Genomic DNA, 26,539 nt, shown 5'->3' on the forward strand with positions numbered 1-26,539 from the left:
AGCACAAAGATGGGATGAAGAAAATGACTGGATGAAAAAACTCATTTTATCACTGTAAACCAAAAGGGGGATAGAAGACAGGTCAGAGGAATAAAGGATTTACATATCCAAAAGATTCTAATTTGTTTCTAAGGAAATGCTTTCATCAGATCATCAACTTCTAATGAAGAATTTTAAAAATCCCAAGACTGTCACTAATATTTCTAATACAGATTTATTTGAAACTTGTTTTCCAGAATTCTTCACCATAAGAGTCAGCTCCAACACGAATGGCACATAAAAAGAGCAAGAAGAATACGAAAGTTAATATTTATGTTATCAAGAAGAGCATAGTGCACATGACAGGAAAAGTACTATAAGGTCAGTCTCAAATAGTGCCTGAATAAAATTCTTTATATTAAACAAATATGGCAGATCAACCTTTTTAGTACAACAGTCATGGGTGAAATAAGTAGCAAGTAACAACCTACGTACAGAACACTTCAGGGTCAATAAGTGATGAGACTAGGGAGTATGCAAGTCAAAAGTTTGAGGTGGTTAATAATACTTTAATTTTTAAGGAAGCTATGATAATTAATCATACCAATAGCAGTAATAAGAGTAACTGAATGGGTGAAATCTAAAGAACAGTAAGCTACAGAATAACAGTCTCAGTCACAGAACCACAGCAGAACATTCTTCCCCCAATTATAGCAATCTATCCCTCTCCCGTATCATTTAGAGCTCTAAACACCCTCTTGGCACATTCATATACAGCCTTGTACTATTATTTAACTACAATATCAAAGCTTATTAAAATTCCTATTAAAAGAGTTTTAACTCTGTAGCTTTTACAACCTAAGCAAGCTACTCAGTAAGCATCTATTGGTTAAAAGAATAAAGCCTGTGACCCTATTTTATCAAGCCACATTAAAAAACTTTTACACACATGCTAAAGAAAACTTTATGAATGTAACTTGGCTTATCTGTATCACTGGTGCCTAGTACCGTACTACCTGGTGCTAAGTAGCACCTCAATGATATCTTCTCTAACCAGTTGGAGGTTTCATAAATAAAGGAACTTGAACTACTGATGAGTAAGCTATTTTCTGAGGCAGGGCAGTAAGTTAAAAACCATTTCTTAATTACTCCATTTCATTTCTCCTTACCTGAATTTCCAGGAAGTATTAGCTGTTTGACTATAGGAGGTCGCACTGGGGTTGAGGACGGAGAATTGAAACCACTGCTGTATGGGCTACTGGCATTTGGACTGTAAGAACTTGTGTAACTGATGGAGTTGAAAGGATTATTATACAAATTCTGCCTCTTGAGAGCTGCATTAATGACAAGGGGAAAAATCAAATTGAAGAAAAGGCTAATAACATCTCAAAAATTTTCCTATTAGGGGGACTTCCCTGGTGGCGGAGTGGTTAAGAATCCGCCTGCCGATGCAGGGGACACAGGTTCGAGCCCTGGTCCAGGAAGATCCTACATGCTGCAGAGCAACCAAGCCCATGCACCACAACTACTGAGCCTGTGCTCTAGAGCCTGCGAGCCACAACTACTGAGCCCATGTGCCAAAACTACTGAAGCCCATGCACCTAGAGCCCATGCTCTGCAACAAGAGAAGCCACTGCAATGAGAAGCCCGCGCACCGCAATGAAGAGTAGGCCCCACTTGCTGCAACGAGAGAAAGCCCGCGCGCAGCGACGAAGACCCAACGCAGCCAAAAATAAAAAATATAAATAAAAATAAATTTATAAAAAAAAAAATTTCCAATTAGGAAATTCAGTAAGTCATTATCTCAGTTTAAACACAGAAACATTTCTATACTAGTGGAGAGAAATATATCACATTAATAATCCCAACAAAATATTTCCACTATCTTAAATTTTGTTATGCAAATAAAACAGGAGCCACACCAAACAGAAATAATACTATAGGAAGAATATCTCCTCAACAAATTATTAGCTACTAAATTACGTTACTTCTATCTTGTTGGAAAGTTTATTCCAACTGTATCAACCTTGAACGGCCTTTAAAAATAAAATGAATATAAAAGCATATTTATGTTGTCTCATTTTTCTATAACAAATACATACTGCTAATAACAACAAAAAACTATGAAATAATGAGTTTTAAAAATAGTCTTTCCAAAGTTTGGATTTTTGAAAAAATAAAGCAATACTATTTAGGCCAGATTAAGGTCAAACACACAAGAATTCTTTTAAAAGAAACCCCCCCACCCCGCCCCATTTTCTGGGCCAAGGAGAATACCTCTGCCAAAAAAGGGGAAAAATGTGTGCTATGCATATAAAATTATAAAAATAGTATGAAAGTAGGGCTAAGATATCAATTATATACAAGAAAAATTAATACTTAAAATATTTTTTCTTTTCTTCACCCTATTCTAAGATCTACAGCTTATTCATATTTATGACCATCACCAAAGTACTATGCAGAATAAATACACAAATGTGACATGGTTCTTCTTCTCAAGAGGCCTAAAGCCAAGTAGCGCAGGCAGAAAAAACAGTGATTTCAAGGCAAAATGAAATGAGTACTATCATAAAGGCGCAAAGAGGCTAATGGAAATGATGAGATAGGAGTAATTCATTACAACTGAGAGAAAGTAGGTAGTAAGGCTTTTTGGAAGGAGAGGCACTGGAGCAGTCTTGAGAGAATAATTTGATAGGACACTGGAAATGGGGAAAGTATATGTTTTCATCTGTGTTTATAACATAAACTAAAGCCACGTCTTGAAAATGCATAGTGTGTCCAGGGAATAACAGTGAGTAATCTAGAAAGGTAAAGCTCATGGTGAGGGACAAAACAGGAAAAACCAGCTGGGGCCAGGTCACAGGAGGCCTGGAATACTATGCTCAGGAGTCTGAAATTTGTTCAGTAGCAGTGATAACACCATCAGGGACTTTTGAGCAAGAGCAATATGAAATCAGCTTAAGGAAAAAAAAACTGATGGAAATTCTAATGTTAAATAGATTAGACTGAACTAGGCAATAAAAGTGACCAAAAAAAAAAAAAAAGGAAGAAAAGGATAAATATTAAAAACCGGTAAGGATTACTAAAGGGAAAAAAAATAAGATGGTTCTGAAGTTTCTGGTTTGCCTATAAGCAGAGCACTGGTTTTGGGAGGAGGAACACATGTTTTCTGTTTAGTTTTCTGTTTAGTTGGATAGTGTGGTTAAGTTGGCCAGTATAGTTTTCTACATATTCACCATGAGACAAGACACCACTAAACGTATTTAGTATGTAGTATGTAGCATGATCTCAATATATCAACGAGCAGAAATAGGGGTGTTCATTCCTTCCTATCTCTTTACTCTTCTATTTCCTTTGAAGTGCAGTCTCTCTTTATTTGGTTATTTAATCACTAGCATTTCAAGTTCTCAACTCTTTTATCTTCTCACTCTAAACCATATTCTTTTTCTTGAGAAATCTCATTCGTACTCCCAACATTAGTTATTATCTCTATTCCCCCAAATATCCATTACTTATATCTCCAGGCCTAAGTTTCCATGAGCTTCAGTCCCATATATGCTGCCCATTTAATGTCTCCCCTGAGGGTATGGTAAATGCACCCCAGAGCCAACAAGTCCAAATCCAAACTCATCATTTTCGAGCTAAAACAAATTCTCTTCCTGGGATCTCTATCTCAGAATGATAACAACATTCATCCTATTACACAAGCTGGAAACCCAGAAATCACTGCTGATACTTTCTTCTCCCTCATTTCCTCATATTTGGTTCATTCCTTTTTCCTTTCACACCTTTTCATGTCCACTACGACCCTTTCCCCCCAACACACACTACCCAGCTATCATCATCAACCCTCCTCAAAAGCATCCTACGGTTCACTTTTGGCCCTCTCCAATCTACTCTCCATACTACAGCTAAGCATGTCCTCATCAACGTGCAAATCCTATAATTTCTTCTTGCCAACACATACCATACCCTTGAATAAAACCCTTCAGTATCTTCCCATTGCTTTTAGAATAAAGTCCAAAACTTTTAACATGGTCTCTAAGGCCTTGCAGAGTCTGGCTCCTACATACTGTTCTGATCTCATGTCCAGTTCCTCATGTACGCCAGGCTCCCGCCCATATGCTCCCACAGGCCTCCCACAGAGCCTTTACACACGCTGTTCTCACCACCTGGAACACTCTACTCCCTCTGTCGCCTTCCCCTTTAGCCCACTTAAATTTTCCTGAATCTTTAGGACTCAGGCCAAACATTACTTCCTGAAGTAAAATTCTAATTTCTCCAAGCTCAAAGCACTGTAGATTATTCTTTTATTACATATCACCAGTTATAAAAATTATTTGTATTAACATGTTTCCCCTACTAGATGATAAACTCCATGAGTGCAGGTACAGTGTTAGTCTTTCTTCATCATGTATCCGCTACCCTTTCCCCAACGCCTGATACATAACAGGCTCTCAAAAAATATTAATTGAATATATGCATAAATAAAGGAGATTAGTTTGAATAAAGATGATACTGGATATAGTATGAATGGATGAAATCATCAAAACAGAGAGAAATGGGGCAAAAGAGACACCTGGGCAGATGGGGCGGGGGTGAGGGGGAGGTAGGAGGAATGGGAAGTTAAATGGGTACAGAATTTTAGTATGGGATAACAAAAAAGTTCTGGAGATAGACAGTGGTGATGGCAATGTGAATGTACTTAATGCCACTGAACTGTATGAACTGTATATTTAAAAATGGTGGAAGTGGGAAATTTTGTGCTATATAAATCTTACCACCCCCCCCAAAACACATACAAAAAGATGGGCAGAGAAGGGAGAAACTTTAAAGAAGACTGAAAAGAAAACTGGAGGGAGAATAAGGGTAAAAAAGATAATGCGCTATCAAAAAAACAAGAGAAGAATACCTTAGGAACATGTGCTGGTACACTAAAGAGAAGCTGAGTATGATGGAGTAGAAACGGCTGGGCTAGAATATAATAGCTAAGTTCCTAGGAAGCTTTGCCTTATCAAAAAAATACACTTAAAAAACAATCTTCCCTTTAACCTGGGAAAAGAGAGGTTTAGGACTACAAGGTTCAAACTTGCAACAGCCAAATTATTTTTCTTTAAATATATACAGCTATAGCTATTGCTCTGTGCATACAGCCATAAAATCTAAACACTGTTAAGCAGATCCAGTACTTGATTACACCTAGTTTTGGTTCAAGAATAACAGCTTTTCTTACATGCTCCTACTATCTTTAATACCTTTGTTATAATAAAGCAAAAAGCTACTCACTCCAATTGCTACTTTTGAAGTGCAACAGCTTTGGTTTTCTCCCCTATGTCCATCCCATACATTATTTTCTTATAATAACCACTGCTCCTGCCGAACAAACTACACTTTACTATATGACAGTTTAACTGTGTAGGCTCCCCCCTGCCTCCCCTGACCATTTGCAGCTTACACTCTAACAAAAGAGCACATACTTCAATAATAAAGCCAAAAAAAAGCAATTTTAAGGACATGGATGCCAAGTAAAGCAAAAAACAAAACTCTATTTAGGATTAGTAATCATGTATCAATCTTTTACTACATGAGTATTCCAGGAAACTGATATTCTTTTTTTTTTTGGCCTCGCTGCGAGGCTTGCAGGATCTTAGTTCCCTGACCAGGGACTGAACCAGGGCCCCAGCACTGAAAGCGCTGAGTACTAGCCACCAGACCCCCAGGGAATTCCCAGAAACTGATATTCTTTTTTTAAATTTTTTTTTTGAAACATATTTTTAAAAGACTGAGAGTAATTCCAAGAAAGAGTCAATAATATTTTTCCTACATTTCTAACACACTGGCATGCTACATTAAATACCATAAATAGTGACACATACATTTTGTCAGCTTTGCGAATGCTACTAAACAATAGAACATAAAAGCAATTTAACTTAAAATGCCAAGTTAAAAAAAAAAAAAAAAAGAGAGGGGAAATGAATACATTTATTAAGCACTACCATGAGCCAGAAAAACATGCTAGCCTCTTTCAACATTATCATTTAATCCTTAAATAACACTTACAGGGTTCATCATGCTTATAAGAAAACTGAGCTTATAGGAGTTAAATAATTCGCAGAGTCACATAGCAACTAAGTGACAGAGTGAGAATGAGGGCTCTTTGGTTCTCAACCTGTATCTTTCTACCACATCAAAATTTCCCTGAGGCTGGTGAGATGATTTTAGATGATACCAGACAAAACATTTTTAAAAAATAATTATTTATTTTAGCTTGCATCAAAAAAACCTTATTACATAAAATCCATTATTTCATGGATATTTTTTAGGATGAAGCTAAATAAAAATATGGAGATTTTTTTAAAAAGCTATTAAGAAAATAACAGAACAGGGTTATGTGCATATGGCAAAAACTCACGATGGCATGCACAATGTGATTTGGAAAACACCCCCAAGCAAAGAACTGCCTTCCTAAAAACATACCAGTCAACATTTATCTGTTTTTTGATTAAACAAAGCAAAGAGATGAATTTACAAGTAAAATTATAGACATACCTGACATAGTTTGATCAAGTTTGTGGATAAGAGACTTTTTAGCACATTCAACATCAGGACTTGGGTAATCCAAAACTTGCCTGCACCAAACTAAAGGACTAACTGATTTCTGCATTGGTGTAAGTTTTTTCTTTGGTGATGAATACAGCCTAGAAGAAAACAAAAAACAAAAACAAAAAAGGGTAATGTTAATTATTAAGCACAAGGTTATAAAATAGGGATCCTTTGGAACAGATTTAAATTGGGGGATGGGGAGTAAAAATGATGGAGTATGTTTAAAATCACCCACATTTACTTTCTGCACAGGAAGAAAATGGCACTACAATCATCAATATAAGCCCAAATCTCAACTATTAAATGAACCCAAATGAGGCCAACTGTCCAGTCCTAAAATGTGTCTTATTTTTCTCTTTTACTCTCATTTCAAAAACTATGAAGAAACATGTCTTTACAATATTTTTTTTCTGTTTTCAATAGTTCTTAACTCCCTAATATAACCATATCATTAAGTCCTGTCTAGAAGGCAGATAAATGCCTTGCTTTCCAACTCCCAGTTCCCTTCCTACCACAAACCACACAAAAATTCACCATTAGTAATGCATTCCTTTTACTTAAGCAGTACCCACTCTGTAGCCCTTTTTTCAAATGATACGTCAGAGAAAAGCAATACATTAAAAAATCCTTAATAACAATATGAATCAATTTATGAAATTACTTCAGTTTCAGTAAAGAAGAAAGGAAAAGTATTTTACAAGCTCCTGGGGGAAGGTATATAAAAACAAAAAGGTGAGAAGATACTTCCTACTTCATTTGTTTTTCCTCAGATTAATTCAGATTACATCAATTGATGTTAATTTATTTCAAATGTGACTCTATATGAAAAATGTGAAGTTACTTGAATTCTAACCAGAGTGGTTTCCAAATTAAGACACTTAAGTGAAATCTATGATGTAAACAAAATTACTACACTTCCAGATGGATGGGATGTAAAATCAGCTCCTTTATTGCACCTGACTGACTCATGGAGGATGGGGAAAAGGGAGAAAAAGCGCTCCATTTGACATTGCCTCCTTCTGTCTTGTTGATGCTGCATAGAGGTGGAGGTTCAGCTCTCCCACTGGGCCTCTATGACATAATTTTAGCAGAAATAGGGGAATAAAGCAATATTTTTCAAGTTTTCTTGACAAGTAAAAACTTGACAATCTCAATTTGTTGTAAGTTACATTAGCCATCAATAAATTGGCTGTGTCCATCAGAACACAGTCCCTCTTGACTGAACTGTATATTATTATTTAAGAAATTCAAAAGCGTCAGAGTGAAAAAAAATGTTTTTAGTAGGCAAACTGATAAGGGTAGGAAATAAAAAAAGATGGAAGAATACAAAATTACTCTTAAATTTTTAGCTTTTGTAACTGAAAGAATCATAGTGCCATTGACAAAAACAGGAAAGCTACCATTCACCTGGTATAGGCGAGATTATGATGTTTTAGTTTAACTGATTTTGAATTATTGATGTTTTATTCATTTAGTTTATAGTAGTTTCTGTATTTTTAAAGATGCTAAAAGTACCTTACAACTTTTTTTAAAACCAACTTTTTCAAGATTTTACAACCATAAAATTTGCCAGTGTAATTTCTGCACCATAAAATTCATTGTATAATCTGATGAATTTAATATTTAGTTACCCCAACCATCACCACCATGTAATTTGAGAACATTTTTATCACCCTAAAAAGAAACCCCCTTTCCGTTTCTACCTCCAGCCCTAGGCAATAACAAATCTGCTTTCTGCTCCATGTTCTTTTCCAGACATTTCATATAAACAGAATCATACGATGTGTGTTTTGTGTGTCTGGCTTCTTTCACATGAATTGCCAAACTCTGAAAGAAAGAGTGATACACACTACTATATATAAAATAGATAACTAATAAGGACCTACTGTATAGCACAGGGAACTCTACTCAATACTTTGTAATGGCGTTTATGGGAAAAGAATATAAAAAAGAGTGGACATACGTGTATGTATAACTGATTCACTTTGCTGTACACCTGAAACACAATACTGTAAATCAACTATACTCCAATTAAAAAACAAAACAAAACCAAAAAGCCCAACATTTCCTAAAAGTTCTCAACACAAGGAAAAAAATAATTTTCTTCTCCCCCCCCCCTTTTTGTATCTGTATGAGATGATGAATGTTAACTAAACTTATTGTGGTAATCATCTTGCAAAATACGTAAGTCATGTCATTATGCTGTACACCTTAAACTTATACAGTGCTATATCTCAATTATATCTCAATAAAACTAAAAAAAAAAAAAAAAGGAGTGAGCATTGCTACAAACACTACCAATATTAAAAGAATTGTAAGGGGCTTCCCTGGTGGCACAGTGGTTGAGAACCTGCCGGCCGATGCAGGGGACACGGGTTCAAGCCCTGGTCTGGGAAGATCCCACATGCCGCAGAGCAACTAGGCCTGTGAGCCACAACTACTGAGCCTGCGCGTCTGGAGCCTGTGCTCCGCAACAAGAGAGGCCACGATAGTGAGAGGCCCATGCACCGCGATGAAGAGTGGCCCCCGCTTGCCGCAACTAGAGAAAGCCCTAGCACAGAAACGAAGACCCAACATAGCAATCAATCAATCAATAAAAATAAATCTTTAAAAAAAAAAAAAGAATTGTAAGGAATATTTTGAACAACTTTACGCCAACAAAACGGACTGGATAGACAAATTCCTAGAAAGATACAAGTTATCAAATGGGACTCCAGAAGAAATAGAGACTCTGAAGAGATTTATAAAAAGAAATTGAATTAGTAATGAGAACTCTTCCTGCAAAGAAAAGCCCAGGCCCAGATGCCTTCACTTATTAATTTTATCAATACTAAGGAAAAGTAATGCCAATCCTATACAAACTCTTTCAGAAAACAGATCTAATGGTAAAAGACTGAATGCTTCTCCTAAGACTGGGAACAAAGTTAAGGATGCACACTATTAACATCTCTATTCAATGTGGTACTACAGTGTCTAGCCAGTGCAGAAAGGCAAGAACAAGAAATTAAGGCATCCATGTGGGAAAGAAAAAAGTAAAATTGTCTTTATTCACAGACACTATGATCCTGTACATAGAAAATCCTTTGTAGGAATCTACTGAAAGCAAACGAAATCAACTAGACTTAATTAATGTGTTTAGGAAGGTCACAGGATATAAGATCAACAGGCCAAAAAAAAAAATCAATTTATTTCTATATATCAATGAACAACTCAAATATGAAATAAATATAACAATTCCATTCACAACAGCATCAAAAAGAATACTTAGGAATAAATTTAACAAATGAAGTGCAAGAGTTGTACACCGAAAACAATAAAACATTGCTGAGAGAAATGAAAGAAGACTTAAATAAATGGAGAGATGTACCATGTTCCTAGATCTGAAGACTCAATGTTGTCAAGATGTCAATTCTTCCAAACTGATCAACAGAATACAATCCCTACAAAAATGCCAGCAGGCATTTTTATAGAAATGGACAACCTAATTCTAAAAGTTACATGAAAATGTAAAGACAAAGAATGGCCAGAAGAATTTTGAAAATGAAAAATCTTTTTTAAATTTCAAAATCTCTGGTCTTGCTCCCTTCCAATCCATTCTATATATCGCAGCCAAATAGTTTTCTAAAATATGAATCTGACTGTTAATATTCCTCTGCTAAAAATTCTATGCCAGTTGCCTTTTGCTCTTATGATAGTTTTTTCCAAAACAGAGCCCCCATGGCCCTTGAAACACAGCAGTGATCTAACTGTTGCAGTACCTTTTTTTTTTAAGCTACATTTCTCACCCTCTCCACCACTCAAATCTAAATAATAGCCATATGGTACTAATTTCTATTCCTGAAAAACCCAACACTTTTGCTTCTAGGTCATTTTGTGCATGCTGTTCCCCTTGCCTTAAACAAACTCAATTCCACTTCTTGGTTACCTCACCCTCCCTTGCCCAACTTCGGCCAGCCCATTCGTACTTTCTGCTAATTCTCAAATGTTGCTTCTTCAAGGAAACCTTCCTTAAGTACCTGTCATAAGACTACATTAGGGGTTTCCCTGGTGGCGCAGTGGTTAAGAATCCACCTGCCAATGCGGGGGACACGGGTTCGAGCCCTGGTCCAGGAAGATCCTACATGCCACGGAGCAACTAAGCTCATGCACCACAACTACTGAGCCCTCGTGCCACAACTACTGAAGCCCGAGAGCCTAGAGTCCGTGCACCGTGACAAGAGAAGCCACTGAAATGAGAAGCATGCGCACCGACACAAGAGTAGCCCCCGCTTCCCGCAACTAGAGAAAGCCTGCGCTCAGCAACAAAGAACCAACGCAGCCAAAAATGAATAAATAAAAATTAAAAAATGTGTTGGGGCAATAAAAATGCTACAATATGGATCAACCACAAAAACATTAAACTAAGTAAAAGAAGTCAGCCACAAAAGACCACATACTGCATGATACCATTCATATGGAATGTCTAGAATAGGCAAATCTATGAGACAAAGTAGATTGGTGGTTGCCCAGGGATGGGAGAGGGGATGGGGAGAGAGAAATGGGAAATGACTGCTAATGGGTACAAAGATCCTTTTTGGGATACTGAAAACATTCTAAACCAAGATTATGGTCATGGCTGTACTATTCTGTAAATATACTAGAAATCACTCAATACTAAAAACAGATGAATTTTATGTATGTAAATTCTATCTTAATAAAGCTGTTAAAAAAATGTTAGAAATAACTGGCCTCTCAAGATGTTGCTTTTTCCCTTAGAACAATTATTACAAAGGAATTAATAAACACAATTAAATATAATTTATGTCTATTGTTAATAGTGAGAGAACTAGTAAAGATGTAATTAAGAATATGATTATGAAACTGATCATAACAAATCATATTTTGTCCGATATGTCACACATACCTGTATAATGTGACTGGTGATAAAAACAACTAAGAATATAACTATTTTGTAAAAGTAACAACTTCAGGGACTTCCCTGGTGGTGCAGTGGTTAAGAATCTGCCTGCCAATGCAGGGGACAGGTTTGATCCCTGGTCCAGGAGGATTCCACATGCCGTGGAGCAACTAAGCTCGTGCGCCACAACTACTGAGCCTGTGCTCTACAGCCTGCGAGCCACAACTACTGAACCCGTGTGCTGCAACTACTGAGGCTCGCGTGCCTAGAGCCTGTGCTCAGCAACAAGAGAAGCCACTGCTATGAGAAATGAGAAGCCCGTGCACCGCAATGAAGAGTAGCCCCCGCTCACCACAACTAGAGAAAGCCAGCGTGGCACTGAGGACCCAACATAGCCAAAAATTAAAAAAAAAAAAACAAAAAAAAACTTTAGTAATACAGAAATGTATAAATGTAAGGAGTGATAATAACCTCCCTCCCCCTACCAATTCTATCCTCCCAAGTTACTTACAGTTTGCAGTACGTCTCTCGTGACTTTTTTATGCATACACATAGCAGACATATTATTAAAAGATGGAGATAGGATGGGAGACTGGAGACACTTTACTGAATTTATAGTAACCACAGTAATCACTTTTCATGTTGCAGTCAGCTGAAAGTAGGCTAATAAAGCTAAGAACAACAAAGATTTAACTTTAGAGTAAAAATAAAAATTATATCAAAACTGTTATTGAAATAAATTTCTGTAGATTGGTATGGAAACTTTTTACAGGCTAAGGAAAATCATCAGATTTTAATACCTCAAAATCATACTTCTCTATTTACTGAGTAAGGTGTATTCAAGGCAAAAGAACAGAGCCTCTGTCTTCACAAAGTTCAATGTATATTCCCTGCAATAGTAATGAAATTTACAGACATATATTTGCGTCTGAATGAACCCTGAACAAAACACCAATGATTACAATGTTTTTTAAGTGCATATGAAAAAAGATAAAGGAAATATAACAAAGTTCAAAGTGGCCATTTTGAGATTGTAATTTTGTTTCTATTCTTATAATTTTATGGGGTGCTTTTTCAGATTGGAAATTTGAATTTATTTTTATTATTTATTTACTTTTAATTTTTATTTTATATTGGCGTATAGTTGATTTACAATGTTGTGTTAGTTTCAGGTGTACAGCTAAGTGATTCAGTTATACATATACATATATCCATTCTTTTCATATTCTTTTCCCATATAGGTTATTACAGAATATTGAGTAGAGTTCCCTGTGCTATACAGTAGGTCCTTGATTACCTATTTTATACATAGTAGAGTGTATATGTTAATCCCAAACTCCTAATTTATCCCTTCCCCCGACATTTCCCCTTTGGTAACCACAGGTTTGTTTTCGAAGTCTGTGAGTCTGTTTCTGTTTTGTAAATAAGTTCATTTGTATCACTTTTTTTTTTTAGATTCCACATATAAGTGATATCATATATTTGTCTTTCTCTGCCCAACTTACTTCACTTAGTATGATAATCTCTAGGTCCATCCGGAAAGGCTTGAATTTTTTTTTTTTTTAATTGAAGTGTAGTTGATTTACAACGTTATGTTAGTGCCTGCTGTACAGCAAAGTGAATCAGTTATACATATACATATATCCACTCTTTTTTAGACTATTTTCCCATATAGGTCATTACAGAGTATTGAGTAGCATTCCCTGTACTATACAGTAGGTCAAGGAAAGGCTTGAATTTAAATCAGAGTGATGGAAAGGCTTAAAGGTCTGCCCAGAGTGTGGAATCAATGGATCAGAGTTGGTGGTCTGTGGAGTAACTTCTTCAGAAAGGGCACTGGGAACAAGACCGAGGGTTGAGTAAAGACGGACAGATATGTCAAAGGGGTGCAGAAGGCTAAAGTTGGTCAGCTACACAAGGGAGCAGAGGAACAAGAAATAGATGTATGCTGAACTCATTTACTGTTTTTTTTAAGTTAATTTTTATTGGAGTATAGCTGCTTTATAATGTTGTGTTAGTTTCTGCTATACAGCAAAGTTAATCAGTTATACGAACACATATATCCTCTCTTGTTTTAGATTTCCTTCCCATTTAGGTCACCACAGAGCATTGAGTAGAGTTCCGAGTGCTATACAGTATGTTCTCAATAGTCATCTATTTTACACATAGTAGTGTATATAAGTCAATCCCAACCTCCCAGTTCATTCCACTCCCCCTTCCCCCCTTGGTATCCATAAGTTTGTTCTCTACATCTGTGTCTCTATTTCTGCTTTGCAAATAAGTTCATCTGTACCATTTTCTAGATTCTACATATAAGAGAAATTACACAATATTTTTCTCTTTCTGACTTATTTCACTTTATATGAAAGTGAAAAGCCTAGACAGGCTCTAGGTCTAACCACGTCTCTACAAATGGCACTATTTCATTCCTTTTTATGGCTGAGTAATATTCCATTGTATATGTTGTTTTTTTTTAAACTCTCATTAATAAAAGTATCTTTGGCCATACCCACACCTAAATATAATTTAATAAACTATTAGGATACATTGCTTTATAATGATTTAACAAGCTTCCTGAGTCAATGTGAAATAATAATTGTTATTATTATTATTAATCAAGGGCTTATTACATGCCAGGCATGGTTTCAGTATTTTATTTATTTATTTATTTTGGCTGCGCCAGGTTTTAGTTCCCCAACAAGGGATCGAACCCAGCCCCCCCCAGCATTGGGAGTTCAGAGTCTTGCCCACTGGACCACCAGGGAAGTTCCTCAGTATTTTAAATATACTAACCCTTTCAATCTTCCCAATAAGCTTATGAGATAGGTACTAATATAATCCCTGTTTTACAGATGAGATCACAGAGGCACAGTGAGCTAAATGACTTGCCCAAGGTGACATAGCTGTTAAGTGGCAAAACCAGGATTGCTTCAGAACCTAAGCTCTTAACTTTACCAACTAATACTTTACATATTTTACCAACTAATACCACTGTTCTAAAAGAATGCACAAGATCCTTGATTTAAAGGCTTGAATATAGTAATCATTCTAATGGCCTCCTGCTGTTCCCTGCTCTCTTCTAAGCCTTATGAACCACAAAATATAAAGTTGTAATAGATCCCACTATTAAATACAATAAAAAAATCACAACTCAATTGAAGAAAAATATCTTCAGTTCATATGTAGTTAAGAGTCTTTTTGAAATTTTAGTAATAAATAATAGTGGTAATTATTTACAAGGCAAATTCATTAATAAAGTCTTAGAACAGTTTACAAGCCCTGAAGTGACAATAGCTGCAGGGCAGGATACAGATATAAATTGCTGGTATGAGAGCAGAACACAACATGGTGAATCAAAAAACAGGGCAGAGCAAGCAGAACAGACTGAAGAAAAGTTTTAAAGTAGTAAATCCCAAACTTTTAGACAGTGACACTCTCTGCTTCCATTTTCATTTCATGACTCTCTTGATTCTCATTCTGGTATGGCATGGGTTTTTTAATTTTAAGAGTATCAAAACAATTTTGATATTCCTTGGGATGCCACAGAACTGAAGTTGGAAATTACTTCTTTAAATAGGCAAACATCTAGTGTTGAGGCATAATTGTGTACTGCTGGGAGACCAACTGGGAGTGTAGCAATCAGAAAATGAGTTGTTTCGTTTTGAGAAAAGACATCAGGAAGACTGGAAGTCTCAAACTATACCAGACTGCAAATTGTGGCAATAGCTGCAAAGAAAGAGACAGTTTTAATGTCTATTGACTAATACATACCTGCTTAGCTACAATTGCATACATAGACAGCAATTACAAAATAAATAAATAAATAAATAAAAATGAAATATCAGGTAATTAAAGTGCTGAAGAAAATTTGGCAATATCTTTACGCTACATGCCAGAATAGGAAGAGGGAATAATACACTATACTCTGCTTATAGAACTAAAGTTAATATTAAGACCAGCCAAGGGACTTCCCTGGTGGCGTAGTGGTTAAGAATCCACCTGCCAATGCAGGGGACATGGGTTTGAGCCCTGGTCCGGGAAGATCCCACATGCCGCGGAGCAACTAAGCCCGTGCGCCACAACTACTGAGCCCTTGTGCCACAACTACTGAAGCCCGCGTGCCTAGAGCCCGTGCTCTGCAACAAGAGAAGCCACCACAATGAGAAGCCCGTGCACTGCAACAAAGAGTAGCCCCCGCTCTCCACAACTAGAGAAAGCCCGCACACAGCAATGAAGTCCCAATGCAGCTAAAAATAACTAAATAAAATAAAATAAAATAAAAACGCTTTAAAGAAAAAAAAAAAAAGCAGCCCAGACATTCTTTTCTTTCTCTCTCTTTTTTTTTTTTTAATTTTTTGGCCATCCTGCGTAGCATGCGGTAGCTTAGTTCCCCAACCAGGGATCGAACCCCGCACCCCCTGCAGTGGGAGCGTGGTGTTTTAACCACTGGACCACCAGGGAAGTCCCATCTCTTCTCTTTTTCGTTTGAGTTACACAGAAAGATAAGAATGGGTAAGTGAGGATTCCTTATTATTAAAGTGTATGGTATACCAAGATGGTTAAAATACATAAAATACATTTGGGGGGATGGGGGAAAGTAGTTGTGTGTGTATATACAAGCTATATATAATTGTTTAACTCTCTCTCACATAGCACTCCAAGCATCTCAGGGACAGGAATATTTCACATCATCCCTTATGCCTCACCCTCACCCCCAAAGAAGACTGCCCGGCACACAGTATTATAGAAAAGGAACACCATACTGCAGAATGAATGAAGGAAATAATTATAAAAAAATTCGTAATATAGCACTGCCTTTTTCCTGAAAAATTATAATCATGGAAATTCTACAGTTATACTTGATGTACCAGTTGGTGACCGCAGTTGTAAGATCAGCAGAACTAAATTCTTCCTGTTTTAATTCATATCCATTTCTACCCTCCTCATTCCTTTCAAAATACCCATAACCACTAACCAGGATCTCTCTCAAGTGACACTAATCAAATTATCCCAGTGTCTTTATGAGGCTAAATTTAACCTATTCTCCAGTCCCTTAACTTTCTTCCCTTTCCTACTAGTTTTCTTAAGATCACCTATTAATTACCAAAGCTAGAAGTGATGACATGAGGATCTGAAAATACACATTAGAAGTGTAAAACCTGAGCTCTTCACACACTTCCTACATCACATTATTTTTGTTATTTTATCAACTGCTGCCTCACAAGATATAACCATATATTTGTTCCTACTATTTTATTTTATGTTTACCAGAAACTTTTTATTATTATTGGGTTTTTATTGGCCTTGCCACGTTGGCAGTGAAAGTGCTGAGTCCTAACCACTGGACCGCCAGGGAATTCCCAGAAACTCTTTTAATTTGAAGAAGTCTTTTGTTTGTTTCATCATAACCAATCATCATTTTTTGGACATACAATATGTTCTAATAGTTTTAGTCCTAATCTTTCTCCTGGGTGTCAGTCACAGAGCTGTAAGTGCTTACTATAGACATTGTCTCAAAATCAAATATCCTCAAACAAACCTAAAATGACACCATTATTTTTTCCAGTCAACAAATGAAAATTTTTATAATGACCTTGACTGTTTTCTCACTCCATACATTCAATCAACACATTCTATCGATTCATTAAACTGGTTTCCCCACACCCACCAGACTTTCAACCTTCCAATCCATCCTCTATATTCTACCATTTAGCTCTCCAAAACACAGGTCAGGATAAACATTGTTTCACAGCTCAAAAACTTTCTCACTGGATATACTCCCCAGCTTAATTTTCAAGATCCTGTGTTTTAGATGCAAAACTACATCCTTGATCTTCTCTCTCAAGTACTCCAGTAAAAAACCCTCTTGTCCAGCCAAAATGGCCAAGTAAATGTTCACTTCACACATCTGTTAAACCACAGATGTGTCTTTGTTTATAGCTCTTTTTACTATGGGGGCAAAAATAATTTCCTTTCCATTTTCCTTGTCTAACCCAAGCCTTACCTCTAGACCAATTCAAGACTTTCCATTTTTCATGAGGCTTTCCAACTGCCACAGTTCTTCTGACTACTCCTTATCATCTTAACATAGCGCTCTACTCATAGTAGGTACTCAATAAATGTTTTATGATTACTCCCATGGTGACTGTTCATCCCAGTTTGCCCAGGTATAAGTCCTCATTTAAACCTGTTGTTTTGGCATCTCAGCACTCCCTTGACTCTCAAATAGTTTGTACAATAAATCACACAATCATTTTAATTTTACCTGATTTTCAGAACATTATTTTATGACTTAGAAATGTAAATGGAGAAAAGTTACTAGAATAAGATACTTATTCCTGCAATACAGCACTAAATATTTCTGGTCAAGTAGACACCGTAAGTATGCTTTAAGGCAATACTTGGGGTGATTTTGCCCCCAGGAAACATCTGGCAATGTCTGACATTTTTGCTTGGCCAGGGATGTTGCTAGACATCATACCACACACAGGACAGCCCTCACAACAAAGAATTTATCTGGCCCCAAATGTCAATACCCTTATATAAGAAAGCAAGATCAAAATGATATTTTTAAACAATGTAGATGTTTTATAAGAGGAACTAAACAAATCTGATCTTTATTCATTTAGCTTGATATGATTGTTTTCATGCAATCAACTGTAAGTGGTTGGGATGAGATGGAAAGACTATCATTATGGACTCAATACTTTAGCTTGAATTCCAGTTTTGCTATGTGCGTCTGGGCCCAAGAGGTTGGTAAAGATCAGAGGCTCAGTTTTCTAGCCCACAAAAGTACCTACGCCTTCTTTTCCCACCTACATACTATTGCCACACTAATCTTTCCAAAACACCGTTTTGTTAAGGATATTCCGACACTCAAAAATCTCCTCCTAGATTTCACAAGCCATCCACCGTATGGTCTCCAACTCAATGATTCAAATTTCTTACTTGTTCCCCAACAAACCTGTATCCTCACAGGCTTCGCTTTACCCTACTCAAATAAAGCACTCATTCTTTTCCCTGCATTTTTTGATTCTGACAGAGCAGCAAGAAATACCCTTCCACCTATCTGTACCTAAATCCTAAGTCTCAGCTCTCACATTCAAGTCCATATAAACCTTTCTGCTGTAAACTCTCATTGCTGATTTCAGAGAGGACTGAATTCTGTGTTCATTCTGTCTCCAAGCTAAACTCTAAGCACTTGAAGGCTTAGTATCAAGCCACAATCAGTCATTTAAACAAACGTTTATGTGGCAGCTACCACTGGCCAGGCATGGTGCTCGACAGGAATTCAAAAATGAATTAAGACAAAATTAAATGATTATACTTCTCATAGTGCTGGTTGTTAGCTCTCTCAGTCATAGGCTGTACTACCATAGAAACCTACAGCGCCTGCTCAACAAGTTCCAAACCTCTAGATTCAGGTTTCTAGAACTTATCTGTTTTTTTGGATTTTATTTTTTAATCCTCTCCAGATAAACCCCAGCTAAAAATAACCAATGGCAAACAAGAGTTTCACTATGAGAAGTCAACGCAAGACCCATTATCTCCCTCCCAGGGGGGAAATTAGCAGGCTCACTCAAAAGATAGTCACATCCTAAAATTACTAAAGTACTCTCTCTATATCTACTAGTTATTAATAAAGACATAAAATATAATCTCTATAATTATAAAATACAGTACGAATTAGGCACTAAACGCATATACTTAAAAACCTCCTCACTAACTTGATAACATCTATTAAATTCCATTCCTCAAATTTATCAGACTCACAGGTCATTTGTGGACTTAGCCTGGCCCACACCTGCTTCTTTTTTTTTGTATATATAAATTTATTTATTTTATTTATTTTATTTCTGGCTGTGTTGGGTCTTTGTTGCTGCAAGTGGGCTTTCTCTAGTTGCAGAGAGCGGGCTTCTCACTGCGGTGGCTTCTCTTTTTGCAGAGCATGGGCTCTAGGCGTGTGGGCTTCAGTAGTTGTGGCTCGCAGGCTCTAGAGCGCAGGCTCAGTAATTGTGGTGCATAGGCTTAGTTGCTCCACAGCATGTGGGATCTTCCCGGACGAGGGCTCGAACCTGTGTCCCCTGCATCAGCAGGCAGATTCTTAACCACTGTGCCACCAAGGAAGCCCCACCCCTGCTTCTTATTCACGCTTTTCAAACAAAACAACCCTTAACAGCCACACATGGTTGGGTACTTTCTAATTCTCTCACAGACAGATGAGCAGAAGTTCCTGAATGGAGTAGTGGAGGGCTGTGTGTGGGAGAGATTTCCTTCTAGTAACTGTAGAAGTGGGACATGGTTTGATTCATCCTCATGAATTCTAAACCTCTAATTTTTAACTAAACACTATTTCTCTCTTTCCAAATATTTTCATAAATTTCATGGTACTGCATTATCTTGCTTCTATTATTTCCCACATTTCAAGGAGATATAATCACTTTTTCTTTTCCTCCCTATAGTCCTTAATACCCTCAAGAAATTTCAATTTTACTCCAGAATTTGAACCTTTTCCAAGATCGAAGCAAACTGCATGTTTTGTATTTATTGAGCCTTCCTCTTAAATAAGCTAATTTGTTCCTAAAGGTATCCATTTCCTCCATAATTTAGATTCCCAAATAAAAGAGCACAGAGGATGTGATTTTACGTAAATAGAACAGGCAAAATAAGAACTTATATTACTGAAAGCCTTAAAACCTAAATGCTTCTACAAGTTCATTTTTGCTACTAAACTATCACAACAGGAGTCAACATGCAGTGTGCTTTGGCTAGTACAAGTCATTACTATAAGGAACAGAACATTATTGTAACTCAATTCATTTACATTGAGACACTACTTAATGCTATTTACTATCCAAATTATTTTATTTTAAATCATGTCGAAATTAAACTGATTTACAGATATACTTATAGATATGTTCCTAGCAGAAGGGCAAGGAGGCAGGGATCTGGGTAAATAAAAGAGAAGGGAAGGAGCCCTTTTAGGCTACCAGGGCATCGGCACCACCAGGGACTCTGGAAAGTTTGGCATAGGGATTTGCATGCAGAGTAGTCCCAAAAATGAGACTGAGGAGAACAGCAACATCAGTAACCCCGAAGACTCACAAAATGTGAGCTTTGAAATTCCTTATCTGATATTCCTGGAAAATAAGGAAGTTTGGGTTTTTTCCCCCTCAACAAAAACAGACTACAAATCACAGCAATATCTTTTTTGATCCACCTCCTAGAGTAATGAAAATAAAAACAAAAATAAACAAATGGGACCTAATTAAACTTCAAAGCTTCTGCACAGCAAAGGAAACCATAAACAAAAAGACAACCCACAGAATGGGAGAAATACTTGCAAATGAAGTGACCGACATGGGATTAATATCCAAAATATACAAACAGCTCATGCAGCACAATATCAAAAAAACAAAAAACCCAATCCAAAAATGGGTGGAAGATCTAAATAGGCATTTCTCCAAAGAAGACATACAGATGGCCAAAAAGCACATGAAAAGATGCTCAACATCACTAATTATTAGAGAAAAGCACATCAAAACTACAGTGAGGTATCACCTCACACCGGTCAGAATGGCCATCATCAAAAAATCTATAAACAATAAATGCTGGAGAGTGTGTGGAGAAAAGGGAACCCTCCTACACTGTTGGTGGGAACATAAATTGGTACAAACATTATGGAGAACAGTATGGAGGTTCCTTAAAAAACTAAATATAGAACTACCATACGGGGGACTTCCCTGGTGGCACAGTGGTTAAGACTCCGCACTCCCAATGCAGGGGGCCGGGGTTCGATCCCTGGTCAGGGAACTAGATCCCACATGCATGCTGCAACTAAGAGTTCGCATGCCAGAACTAAGGAGGCCGCCTGCCGCAACTAAGACCCAGCGCAACCAAATAAATAAATACTTAAAAAACAAAAACAAAAACTACCATACGATCCAGCAATCCCACTCCTGGGCATATATCTGGAGAAAACTGTAATTCAAGAAGATACATGCACCCCAATGTTCACTGCAGCACTATTCACCATGGCCAAGACATGGAAGCAACCTCAATCAATGTCCATCGACAGAGGAGTGGGCAAAGAAGATGTGGTAGATATATACAATAGAATGTTAGTCAGCCATAAAAAAAGAATGAAACAGTGCCATTTGCAGCAACATGGATGGATCTAGAGATTGTCATACTAGGTGAAGTCAAAGACAGATATCATATGATATTGCTTATATACGGAATCTAAAAAAAAAAAATGGTACAAATGAACTTATTTACAAAACAGAAATGGAGTCACAGATGTAGAAAACAAACTTATGGTTACCAGGGGGGAAAGGAGGAGGAGGGATAAAGGGAGATTGGGATTGATGTATACACACTACTATATATAAAATAGATAAGTAGTAAGGACCTACTATATAGCACAGAGAACTTTACTCAATATTCTATAATGACCTATATGGGAAAAGAATCTAAAAAAGAGTAAGTATATGTATAACTGATTCACTTTGCTGTACACCTGAAACTAACACAACATCGTAAATCAACTATACTCCAATAAAAATTAAAAAAAAAAAAAGACTACATACTTCAGGTAAATCTGATAAACTTGTTAATATTTACACTTGTGGAATCTCATTTTTAAAATGCAAAGTTAAAAACAAGAATAACGGATAATATCATACACATCAGCTGACTTGGGCTCCAGTTCTATCAAAAACACATGCCTAAACAAAATTTGTTCATCTGTGAAATATAATCTTACTGATTCTAAGTAACAAGGAAAACATCAATGGCTTTTTAATGTATCATGTTGTATTATGATCCCTACCCTATGTGACTCCAGAGTAATGAAACTGACTTAAATCAGTAATATTTGTCAGGATTTTTTTAAATTATAAAAGCAATTTGTGTTCATAACAGAAAATTGAGAAATTACAAAAAGTACAAAGAAGTATAAAACAAGGTGTAACTGTTATCTACAAAAGAGAGAATTTTAAAACTGATTTTAAACATCAGATACTGTATCTGGACAGAATTTTCTTTAATTCATTCATGGGAGAGTACAGTTTCAATATTGCCATTATGCAGAGTATGTATGAAATTCCTCATTTGTAACTGGCATAGAGGTCATGCAAGTCATGCAAGAAATTTGGTCTCATTATTTTACCTTGTTCACCTCGTTTCAACTTAACATCATTGACAATCAGATTGATTCAATTTAATATAACTGAACTCTTACTACACACAAGATTCTGAGAGCCTGTTCCGACACACAAAGATGAATATGATACTGTTCCCTCTGCTTAAAATGCTCACAATCTAGACAAGACAGATCAAAGTATGAGGTTGTGGTGTTACATATACTCTAAAAAGATATATAAACAGTGATGGGTAACACTGAAGAGGAAGTAAACCAAGTGGGAAGTTTAGAACTTCAGAAAGGAAAGAAAAAAGGTACTCTATACAGAACGAAAATTAAAAGGTAACAGGCATGAACGTTTATGAAGTTTTCTGACAACAGCAAGTAAATCTAGGAAAAAGGTGAATTGGAGTTGGACTGCTGAGGACTTCAAATATCTTGCTACCCCATTTTTATTCACAAGGCATAATAATGACTTTAACAGTTTTCAAAATTCAAAGCTACCCTCAAGAGGAAAAGAATCTGCTATTACTATGGCTATTCGGAGAAATGTGCCATAGATTTAGGAAAAGAAAAATCCATGATGCTTACATTGCTAAAGATCTCTCCCACATTTAAGCTTAGCAATTTGTCTTGAGGGTATCTTATGTTCCAAAATAGATGACAATATTTTAATCACAGAAACACAGATTAAAAGAACACTTAGAAGTAACCAAATTCAACTTTTACCTCTTTGAAACATCCCTTGTCACAGGACCATTAAGCAGTCTTTACTGCTAAAGGTTACTCACGCTTTTTAAAGGCAGTCTATACTATCTAGGAACAGCTCTACTAGAAAATTCTTCCTTATATTAAATAAATATTTGCTTACCTCTAATGTATACCTATTGTTCTAGTAATGATCTCCAGAGTTATACAGAATAAGTCTAAAAAAATCTATCTACAGGTGAAATAAATCAAGATCAAATGTTTTATCAGGCACAGTTTTCAGGATTGGTATGAATCTCGATCACTATATAAGCTATGTGACTTCAAGTTTCGTTTCCTTACCTGTAAGATGTGGATAATATGACACCTGCTACAACATAGATGAATTTTGAAGAGACAATGAAAAGTGAAATAAGCCAGACACTAAAAGATAAATACTATATGATTCCACTTATATGGGGTACCTAGAATAGTCAAATTCATAGACACAGAATGTAGAATGGTGGTTGCCAGGGGCTGGGGGCAGGCAGAATAGGGGAATGGGGAGTTACTATTTATACAGAGTTTCAGTTTGTAAAGTTCTAGAGATGGACGGTGGTGATGACTGCACAACAATGTAAATGTATTTATATGCCACTGAACTGTACACTTGAAAATGATTAAAATGGTAATTTTTGTCTTGTATATTTTACCCCAATTGAAAAAAATGGGGATAACAATAACTACAACTCAAAATTGTGCAGATTAAATGATTTAACATGCATAAAATGCCTTATACAATACTTGGTATAAAGAACATGCTTAAACAATAATGACTGTAATATATTTTACCAATCATGTGGCCCTTCTTGGCCAAATTCAATTTTTTAAGAAAGCAAGGAAATGCATTATTATGTCTCGAAGTGTTCCCAGCATTGCAATGCTCACACATAGGCGCTCTAAGTATTTTTTCCATTAAAGAAAAAAAAAAATGTAAACCCATGTTAGAATCAGTGGAAAAGCACTGCTAAGAAGGGAATAAAATGCTCATCTAGACACACATTCACAAGAACCACGTTACTTTAAAGTAACATCTCCTTGGTACAGAAGAGTCTAGAAAACAAAACTTCAAGATGTTAATCAGTGAATGACTGCCAAATTATAAGTGGTGGCAATTATACAAATTAAATTGCTTTATAAACCTAGGCTTATCATATTAAATCACAGGCAGATTCTACCAATGGTCCCCTACAAAAAGCATACATAAAACAAAAAGTTCAAGTAATAAAAGTCCATTCTCAGAAGTGAAGGGCTATGAGAGAAAAAACCACAGTAAGTAAAAACCACAGACCTATCTACCTCTGAGTTAGGGAAGTTTATCCATAAAATTTATTGATGAGAAGTCAGCATGAGTTTAAAGTGTCTTCATAAACTTAAAAGAAAACTGATTTAAAGTAAAATGGATTTAACGGGATACAAGGAACTTATTAGATTTCCAATCTCAAAAACTTTTAAGAAAAGAATAATCATCTGTCCTGACCAGCCTGAATATTAAATCAGCTTAAAAACAAGAGGCATGACCACCTCATCTCAAAGTCCATTTCTAATTTTATTTTCTATGATTTTACGTTCTGCAAAAGTTCCTAAGGGTCCCACAAAGAGTCAGACAGCTCAAGCCTATTTTCCCTAAAATCATTATTCTCAATCTGTTGTCTCCTCTACAGATATAGGGGGTGTATGTCAGCAATAATGAATCTCTCAAAGAAAAAAATAATAATAAGGCAACAAACTTCTAGATACTGACAAATAATTTTAACTAACAAATACTGATTAGATAATACAGTCTTTATGCATATATACGCAATACTAAACTCTCATCTACAAAAATGCAGCAGAGTGGATGAATAAACAATCTAAAACTCATTTAGAAAGTATTTCACACATACACCCCCCATTTGCCCAGATGTAAATTCCTTTTCAATTAGCACAATTCACACTAGGAATGGAGAAAATAATCTGGAGACTTGGAGAGATGGAGAGGTCAGTTCCTAATCCTCCCCCTCAACAATGAATATTTTAAATAGTAACATAAAGATGTTTTATGTATTATATGCATTTGTTTATTCTTTAATATGAGGCTCTTGAGAAATTCTAATAAAAACCATTTAAAAAGGGTCCTTTCTTTGAGACCCACTACTGTTTCTTTCCTCAGTAAAAGTATACCTGTTTTAGGTAAATTTAATGAAGAACATGAGGATTTATGGAAAATTCGACTAAAATTATTTTGTTTTACAAAAACCTGGGCGCATAAAAGTACAAGTACATGGATGAAAGCACAGAGACACTAAAACTAAATTTAACTAAAAATGTTATATAACTGTAAAAATAAGGATGATATTACAGGAGCTGATTACAGGCGAACAGGCCAAAGGAAGATATGAATGATGTTACCCATCTAATTCAAATTTCAGTTCTAGTACAAAGAAAATATGTAATAATGATATGGGATCACTTCAGGTTTTTAGACATCTGCTGAAAACCTCACCCTGCACAGAGAACACCTAAGAAATTCTTGATTTTCCCAACAATTAATTTCTCAAAAGGCTTAGGAAGAAATGAGAAATGGACCTGTTCTGACCATCACCAACAAATTAACTGGGGATAACAAAATGATCAAAATACTGGAAGAAAGAGGCCATTTCATTTTGGAGTTTATAGCAAAATAGAAAAAAAATTCTAAACACAGACGTGCAAACCATTTTTTAGAAAATTTGATCTAAAAACATTCAGAGCACATTTGATGATATTAAAGAATTATTTTTAATGGGGAGGGTAAACTGGTAGTGTAGTTATGTTTAAAAAGAGTCCTTATCTTCTACTACAATATTTAGTAATTAAATGATACGAAGTTTGAGATGAAATTTGCTTCAAAATAGTCCAGAGGGTTGAGGTTTGAATGGTATAGATGAAACAAGAATGGCATGAGTTGGTAAGTGTTAAAGATGGGTGGTAAGTTAAGTGGAGGTTCATTTTACTGTTCACTCTATTTTTGTATATGTTTGAAATTTTTCAAAAAGTTTTTTTTTTTTAAGTTCACTTCAAAGACAGACCAGTCTAGAACTAAAATAAAATGGTGATGATAAAGACAAAGCTAACACATATATTAAATTTGTATCAACAACTGTTCTAAACGCTTTACATATATTACGTTTAATTCTATATGGTTGATA

General features: G+C 36.0%; 1 protein-coding gene across 4 annotated transcripts in view; it reads right to left on the reverse strand.

Annotated features, from left to right (window-relative positions):
• The window catches only part of SLAIN2 (SLAIN motif family member 2), a 79,283-nt gene that overhangs the window by 39,705 nt on the left and 13,039 nt on the right, over window positions 1–26,539 (reverse strand). For 3 of the 4 annotated variants that reach the window (XM_068543003.1, XM_068543005.1, XM_068543002.1), the window contains exons 2-3: window positions 6,529–6,677; window positions 1,149–1,313 (exon numbers count right to left, since the gene is read on the reverse strand). In XM_068543003.1, the coding sequence (XP_068399104.1) occupies window positions 1,149–1,313; window positions 6,529–6,677 (314 nt within the window). The remainder of the gene's footprint in view (window positions 1–1,148; window positions 1,314–6,528; window positions 6,678–26,539) is intronic. The other variant, XM_068543004.1, reaches the window with a different exon arrangement.

This window comes from Eschrichtius robustus, chromosome 4, assembly GCF_028021215.1.
Source record: "Eschrichtius robustus isolate mEscRob2 chromosome 4, mEscRob2.pri, whole genome shotgun sequence".
In the NCBI taxonomy this organism is placed as follows: Eukaryota; Metazoa; Chordata; class Mammalia; order Artiodactyla; family Eschrichtiidae; genus Eschrichtius; species Eschrichtius robustus.